Source organism: Nannospalax galili, unplaced genomic scaffold (genome assembly GCF_000622305.1).
Source record: "Nannospalax galili isolate Female #2095 unplaced genomic scaffold, S.galili_v1.0 scaffold293, whole genome shotgun sequence".
Taxonomy (NCBI): Eukaryota; Metazoa; Chordata; class Mammalia; order Rodentia; family Spalacidae; genus Nannospalax; species Nannospalax galili.
The window spans coordinates 10,031,994-10,041,047 of record NW_008337147.1 but is presented as its reverse complement, the minus strand read 5'-3'; the positions used below and the strand labels follow the sequence as shown (position 1 = coordinate 10,041,047).

Below are 9,054 nucleotides of genomic sequence, written 5' to 3'. Positions count from 1 at the left end.
TTTCTTTCTTTCTTTCTTTCTTTCTTTCTTTCTTTCCTTCTTTCTTTCTGTGGTTCGCATTGCAGGAAGTACTTTAAAATCTAATTCATTTTGTGTGAAAAATGTTGCATTTGTGATGAGCCAAGCATGGAGAGGGAAGCTGAGAAAGCTGTTAGTCTGCACATGGATAATAGAAGGAATGGGCAAATGCTTTCTCTCTCTCTCTCTCTCTCTCTCTCTCTCTCTCTCTCTCTCTCTCTCTCAAAAACAAGCAGTACAGCCACAAGAGGATAAAGTAAGAAGATAAAACAAATCAAACCAAACATGGAAGCATGGCTTGCAGCAGAACTACTCACGGGTACAAGCCATGGATGGAGGGTCTTTGTCTGCCCGGAAGTAATTATTCTCACACCTGCAGTTCATTGAACCATCTTCATGTGTTGAGCTGTGCGGTGGACACTTAGCGCACTTTGCAGTACCATCAGAAGCCTTGTAGAAGCCTGGTTGACAAGCTGCAAATAAAATGGTCTTTTAGAAATTTTGCAAGTGTGTAAAACAGACTGCTGAATGCTAGAGCATAAATTCCTTATAGCATAAATCAATTTGTTTCCTTCCATAATCTACAGAAGCAAATAAGATTGCCCAGTGTAATTTTCCATGTATACATTTGAATTTGTACCAAATGTAATGGGATGTAAAAATAAAACCACAAGATTTAGATTTGTTTTGGCACTCAAGTATGGTGAATGTTGCAGCTTATATCTCCATAGCTATTTGTGGAGAGAATGAAGCAAAGCTATGTCACCATATACTCATCCCTCTCAGAAAATTGATGCAGCGTATCTATCTACAGTTAGTAATACACTGACTGTTTTCAAATTCCTGTGTACAATTTAACTTAAAAATTGTAAGCAACTGAAGAAAAAAATCACGGTGTCCTGTGTATTTCAAGATTTTTGAAACAGGATTTTCAGGAGCTTTGATAATATTTTCTCTTAAGGATGTTTCTTAACTTCCGTGGCAATGGCATGTAAAAAAAATTAAATACATTTCCTTGTCTATTTCTGAAGCAAAAAGTGCAGTTTTTATTTGAAGTAATGTACTTATGGATTTTTAAATGATGGACTTTTCTTACAAACTCTGTTACCTTTTTTTCTTTCTGGCTCTTTCCATAACAAATTCTTATAATTCCAATAAGCTGGGAGGCTATCAATGACTGATTTCAGCTTACCAATAAATCTCTATATCATCTGTTTAGTATTTCTTTATAGAAATGCATCTTATATTACTTTCATTTAGCCTGAAAGAACATTTTAAATGTTTTACCATTTCACTTGATTTGTTTTAATAACACAATGCAAGCTGAAATCACAGTGAAATTCCTAACAAGTATTCTTTTAACATTTTTGCTGGGAAGGAATTCAGTATGCAAATTCCAGATTCCATATTTTAAAACTTAAATTCAGTGCTGTATTGAAATAGGATGGTTTGTAGCATTTATACATCAATCAGAATTTACATAGTTACCAAATTTAATATTTTCTTCAATCTGCTTTATATTGTGAATGAATTGTTACTTGTTCTCAAGAATACAAAAATCTTAACTTTTACTAGCATTCAGTACATTTTACAAAGGCAAAGATTACATACTACTAAATATCCTGTTACAGAAAGTTTCTTGAAATTAATCAAGAAAGCTACAGTGCTAATCAAAACATGAGACTATCTTAATGAATCTCGGTCATTATCACAGTCCTGCTGTTTTCTATTTCCTATTAAGCATGGTTATTCTAAGATGATTTGCGGATATTTGGAACAACTAGATACACTCAAATAGATCTAACTGCTCCAAAAAAACATGGACTAAGATTACTATGCTACTTTCCCCCCACTATATTTTACATCCTAGTGCCTCAGAGGGAAATGATGTAAAGTATATAAACAAAGTATGTACTCAACCTCTGTTTTCAATTTAGATCATCACAGGATAGCTTTTAATTTTCAGAAAGACTTTGCTGAGTCTATAAAAAATTAAGTTGTGATGCTCTGATTTACTTCATTGTTTTGTTTGCTTATAAGTTTAGCTGAATGTTGTTTGAGGCTTTTGCCTCAAAAACTTAGTACTCAGTTGCTTTTTGTTAATACTATAAATGCCTATGTAACATTTTTAAGTGAAGAGTGAAGACCAGTCAGTTACATACTCAGGTCTTAACTAGAGAGGAATTTATCAGGATTACAGATGACAGCTTCAATTTAGCCATATTTAATAAATCTATAAATTAACAGAAGTCAAACTCATAAGTAGAATTTGTCCAATGATGGTTAAATAAGAAGAAGATAACAACAAACTTAGCTACACACATATTCAGTTTAATAAATATTTTCCAGGTACCTATTTGTGCTTAGAATGTTTGATAGTTTTAAAGGTAAAATAATCTTTGCTTTTTGGTGCAACAAAAGGGATCGTGAAAAGTCAAGTGAGCAGCAAGCATTTGACTTCACTGAGCATGTGTTCACTTCTGAGTGGGTGGTTGGAACAGACATCACCAAAAGAGTGCCCTTTAGAGAGATCATGAAACTGGAGTAGGAGCTGGCCAGTAGGACTTTTAATTAAATCCACAATACATAAAATATGTGTGAAGAATTATGTAGAGATAAATAATCAGTGCTACTGATGATTTATACAATATCAAATCACCCATCTTGCTTGCTAATTAAATTCTGACTTTGTAGATAACTGTAGCCTTTCTCAGTCTTTATTTCAATTAGGAATTAATAGTCAAGATGATTACCAAAATCTGGCAAAAGAAGAATTAATAGGATGGACAAATGCAATGGATCCTGCCTTCTCTATTATTCATTATTCTTGCCTTCACTGTGAACTGTGTGCCTGGAATCACAGTAGCCTGCATGAATACCCAAGGAATGTGTGTAGTGAACTCAGTGACTAGCAAGCACCTGGCTCAGGATGTCTTGTGATGTCAGAAAGAGGACAGCTTGCATTCAGACTGTGACTAACTTGTTTTGTTTTGTTTTTTACTACAATAGAAGGTATTGTTAGGTGATAAAAACCAGGAAATATACTAAATATGTTCTAATTAAAAAGAACCATGGCCTTAGTAGTTTCTTTAGTATATATATATCCTAAGGAAGCACATTGACTTGTGTGGGTGTATTTTATATCTGAGGACTGACTTCCACAATGCCAGTGACACGTGACTGAGGACAGATTCTTCAGTGCTCACACTTGAGAGCTGAATGAAAGCTTCTACCACCTGTATCTACAAAATAATAGAATGCCAAACTGACAATAGATTCTGTAGTAACATCCAAATTCTGTAGACATGTTTATTCCTTCTGAAGGATGACCATATGCCAAACTCAATGGACTAGTTTATCAGGTAAAATGATCAGTGTAGATATTAATCTGCTTATTGTATGCCCTGGATTATTCAAGAGAAGAAGGAGGAGGGGGAGGATGAGGAGGAGGAGGAGGATGAGGAGGAGGAGGAGGAGGAGGAGGAGGAAGTAGGAGGGGGATATATCTGTGATTTAAAAAAATTCAGTGAAAGAATTTAGACAAGGAAGATTTTGTTCTGTTTTGGCGTTTTTTTTGGACAGGAGTTTGCTCTGTAACCCTGGTTTGCCTGGTACTCACAGTGTAGCTCAGATCACCTTAGGACAGCTGGCAATCTTCTTGCCTCTGCTGTCTATGATTTGGAACTGCAGATATATGCTACCACATACAAATCATTTTTTAGTTATTAATTTTATAGAAATCAATTATTGATAGCAAATTACTTTCCAAAAATATTATTTTCCGTGTAAATTCTAAACTGCCAAAAATACATTTTAGAATCAGACTTGTGTATTTCTTTGGGTTCTATTATATGTTGTATTCACCAAAGTATTCCAGGATTTTTCTTTTTTTAATCTTAAAACTTCAGTATTTTTCTAGCATGTTAGAAGAGAAGCCTTGGACTAGAATGGAGAAAATGTAGGCTTTGGTCTAGTATTTTCCACTAAGTATATGTGCTCTCCAATTCATTGAAGGGGGATCCTCCTCATATTTTAATGAGGTTGTTAAAAAATAACTTGCTCACTTATAATTCTGAATTCCAGGTTTATTAATGATGCTTTCATTCCCTGGTAAGATCCTGGGCTGTACAGACACAATACATATTTCTTGCTAACTCTGTGTGCCCATGTCTGGCACAGTGTCTGGCACCCTCATTGATGAGATGTATTGAGTCATGCTTAGCTTGCAGCTGACTATACTCTCTGGACTTCAACTTTCTCATTTAGAAAACAACCAAGTTGTTTCCTGACTACCTACAGGTTAGGCACTTTAAAGTGTTAATACCTCCTAGGAGGCTTGTGGGGTTACTAAGTGGGTAATACATGAGCAAGCATAAAGACTGAGTTTGAACCCCAAGCACCCACATAGAAAGCCGGGTCTGGAAGTGTACATACATGTAACCCCAGTAGTATACATACATGTAACCCCAGCACCGAGGATGGTGAAGGAATGGGGAGACAGAAAACCTTTAGGACTTGTTGACCAGTAGCTCAGCTCTGAGGAACAAGACAGAGCTTGACTGATCAGAATGTCCTCTTTTGGCCTCTGTACTCTTCTGGACTGCACACACTCCTCACATACATTTTTGCAACCACTACACATATATGCACAAATACACACAAACACACACAAATAAAATTTAGTTAAAAGCAATAAAAATGTTTATATTAAAAAAATTAATTTATAATTTTATTTATACATCTATAGTTTATACATTTAACACTTAAAATTAAAATTTAAATAAAAATTTATATTTAAAACAAAATGATAGGAGTTTGTTCTGTTTTAATGGCAAAATGAGTGTTATGCCTGCAGATGTATAAGTGCACCCAGGCCATTCAGAGCCCCCGGAGGACAGAAGAGGCAGTCAGACTCCCTGAAACTGGAGTTACAGATGGTTGTTAGCCGCCATGTGGGTCCTGGGATTCACACCCAGGCCTTCTGCAAGAACAGCCAGTGTTCTTAACCACTGAGCCATCTCTCCAGCACCCTAAAAATTCAATTAAAGGTGCAATTTCCTTATTTCAGGTAGTTTGCCTTGAGGATGAACTCTTCTGAGTGCCAAGTCAGTGAGGATGTGCTGACTCTTATTGAGCAGGCCTCAAACTTACTGAAAAAGCAAAGATGGTAACAATCATGGAACAAAGAGGATGAGATCCTTGCCAAATGTTAATGTATCATCAAGAAACATGACAAATATGAATAGGAAGTCTAAATAATATCAATTTGTACTTGGTGAATTAGAAATAGCTTGGGAACTTGCCAATTTTATATTTATGAGGCGAAACAATTAAACAGGAATTAAGCACTATGGGCCAATAGGGGGTTAAAATTACAATCTGGCAGCTCTGGCAAATAATAAAGAAAAGCAGGAAATAGGGAGTATTACAAACACAGTCCATAGAATGAAAGATAACTATAGAAGCGGTTCAAGAGAGAACGCTGGCCTCCTTCCCAAAGCACACAGCACTCTTCCTCCAGGTTGTAATTGATGGGTTTGAGTTCAGCTGATACAGAGAATGGGTAAGGTTACCATAGCGAAAGAAAAATGAATGTACTTAGTAAACTATGGTGGCTGCTGTTGAAAGAAATTAGACAGCCTTTCAATTGCAAAATGAATTTTGTCTCCAGTTGACTAATGTGGTTGACTTTTAGAAAAAAGCATGATCCTAATTAAGGGTTAAAGGCTCATTTCAGTTTGAATTAACTTTAAATTATGAAACAAAGATGTTGGTAAATAGTGTTCTTTGAGTATTCAGACCTGAGTTTCCACACACAGGCAATATTACCAATTCCCAGCCATAAACACAAAATAATGGCCAGAACCAACACTGACTAAACAGATGATTTCCTGGCCTTGCAATTCCAGGCCCGACAGGGTCTATTTGCCAGTGCAAGGTCAAAGCAACTGTTTATTCCCAAAATGAGCTGCACTCCACGGTCTTACAGGAACTCCATTCTTTGCTGTGTGAATAGAGATACAATGCTTGGAAGCAAGGCTGAGGCATTTCAATACTCTGGAAGCGGCTCTGTTAAGTCATTAAACCTGCCAGCAATGTGCAGCCTTTACAAAGTGATAGAGTGTTTCCTTCTTGAGTTCCTTCCTCTGATTTTTTTTTTTAAAGCCTAAGGCAAAATGCCATCACACCACTAAGTACAACAAAATCCACCAAGATCTGGTATGGCTCAAAGACTGCCTGGTAGCAAGACTTCATTGTTTGTTGTTGTCCCTTCAGATTGAGCAAGACAGGTGCCAGCGGTGTGGAAGTATGTCCGGGGTACATTTATCACAGAGAATGTGAACTAAGGCCCTGCTCAGGGTGTGTTTTGCTAGCTTTACTCTGATAAGCTTTCTAGAAAGCACTGTCTGTCCTAAGAGTGGCATTTTTTTTTTCTTTTTAATTATTCATTATCAATACTCAGAGAGTAAGATCGATTGGTAGGAATGTGTATGGTGAGAGACAGGGACAGAGAGGGAATATGATTCTTATGAGATATTATCATGGTGAATATGAAAATGCTCCGGACTCAAATCCACACCCAAGACCTAAAAAACAGTCTGGAGAAGCATTTTAACATAGTACTAGAAATTTTTTTTAGACATAATAGAACTAGAAAGTCTAGTTCCTATTCCTATTCTTATTCCTATTAGGGATTTTGAAAGAGCTAAATCCCTTCTACATCTGTAAACTCCTGTGGATTAACATGTCCCACCTGGTATGGGAATTGTGACTAAGCCTAAGGACTGGTAACCAATCTAATATCTGTTTAAACAATTTTTGAAAAATAAATAGATTTAAAGTCACTAATTAAAATTTAAAGTACACTGTGTCACTTAGACTAGGAGTTTGAATCCGGGTGGCTGTAAATCTCAGATGAGTAATTTCCAAAATACTCATTGCATGTGAGTGCATAAAGATCAATTTGGTTCTATATACCTACATCTAAACAAACACATGATGATATTGATAAATCACTGAAAACATGATTCCTTAAATTTGAAAATTACTGCATTAATAATACGATAGTCAAACATTTTCATGAATACGTAATTTCTTGTTTTTCATGGTATCGTTCATATCTCACATGGAATGATGTTTATAGTATTGTTACATAAAATTCAGTGTAAATAATGTGTTCAACATACTATTCTTATGCTTTGTCAGTATTTCTTAAAATATTTTATTTATTATTTTTATTTTATATGTATGAGTGCATTGCTTATATGTATGCAAGTATAATTCACACAAAGGTCAGAATAGGGTGTAAGATTCCCTGGACCTGAAGTTACAGGCAGGTGTTAGCTGCCAAGCAGGTGCTAGGAACTAAACCTGGGTCCTCTGGAAGGGGAGCCAGTGTTCCCAATCACTGATTTGAATGATCTCTCTAGCCCCTCAACAGTATTTCTTAATTCATCAAACAATATGATACCAAATAAACTTAGAGAGGTCATGGAAGCAAAATTAGTGTGCATATACAATAAAAGTATGAGAGTCTTAACTGCTGAATGTGTGTGTGTGTGTGTGTGTGTGTGTGAGAGAGAGAGAGAGAGAGAGAGAGAGAGAGAGAGATTTGAACTTCAGGTACAAGGTATGTATATGCAAAGTACATGATAAAGATTTATGCTGCATGTGGGGTTGAAATTTCAACATGCATCTCTTTCCCAGTCTGTTTATATTCACACTCAGATGCACAAACAAACACTCATCACAGTTTTTATTAGCACTTGCTTCTATTATGCCATTCCTTCCTCTTCTTACTTCCCCTTTTCTTTAAAGAAATGTGACATGGCTCAACATTATAGTTGACTGGAAATTTTGATAGCCTGCTAATGTGAATTTCACACTTTTGATCTCAAGTAATTATAACTTCACTTGAGAAAATTTATCAAAAATAGCACAATTTTTAAAAATCAAGAATTTAAATGAAAATCTATGAAAAATGACAAATATAAAGAAAAAAGAGGCAAAAATTTGAATACTGAAAGACATAGGCAACAATATTTGTGCTTTAGGCTGCATTGTTAACTATCTACTCTATAAAGAAGTAGGCAACCTGATGGTCAGGAGATCTGAGGATCAGGATTGTCATTGTGTTTTATCAACAGGATTTTGCATTTGGCTTTATTCTTTAGATGAAATTATCATTATTTTATTACTGTTATTTTATTCTAAAATGTCAATTTATAGTATGAGGGAATATTTTTAATTTTCAAATTTATACCCTTAAATTTTCATATTATCTTATAAAGTTTTGATGACATTTTTACTTTGACTTGAAAAGCTTCAAGCGATATGGTTTGAAAGATAATGGATTTAAAATAAACCTATCATGTATAATTTATACAATATTTATTTTCTCAATTATAGGTGGTTTACTATTTAAGTGTATTCAATATTTACCACTTTTGTAATATGTACCTACTTAAGATAAGGATTTATGTTATATATAAAAGGGAAAAAATTAAAAAGTATAAGGTACATATTTTTATGAAAACTCTAGGGCAGGAAAGAAATGGAAAGAACAGGAAAGTGGACAAAACAAACCCACAATATCACTTCAACAGAATATGTGAAAATCAAATTAATCTTTGGTGTCATGCAGATCAATAAGGCCATAAAACACCTAGAAAGTTACACGATAACTTTCTAGGATATCCTGGATAGTTACATGTTTTTACTATATATTGAGTGTTGTCAGAAGTCACTGAAACTTCATGCTTGAAGTATGTGGTAATCAGATTTATGTTTCAAAGTTCATTCTTGCTCTGTGAGGACAATGCATTTACCTCAGTGAAGGATGTAACTAAGAGAAGACTGATGAACAACTAAAACAAGAGATGATGTGGGTAAGTAGAGAGAAATTGTTATAGACACAGAGATATATTCATTTGAGGTATTTTGTAGGTAAAACTGATAGATGTGAGAGGTAGAGTACATGTTGAAAGATGAAAAAAGTTTAAATCTTAACATCTAAAAAGAGTTTTTTTCCAGGAA

General features: G+C 35.0%; 1 protein-coding gene across 2 annotated transcripts in view; it reads right to left on the bottom strand.

Moving 5' to 3' along the window:
- Positions 1 to 9,054, bottom strand: part of Epha3 (EPH receptor A3) — a 362,443-nt gene that overhangs the window by 129,490 nt on the left and 223,899 nt on the right. For both annotated transcript variants that reach the window (XM_008832240.3, XM_008832239.3), the window contains exon 4: positions 336 to 491. In XM_008832240.3, the coding sequence (XP_008830462.1) occupies positions 336 to 491 (156 nt within the window). The remainder of the gene's footprint in view (positions 1 to 335; positions 492 to 9,054) is intronic.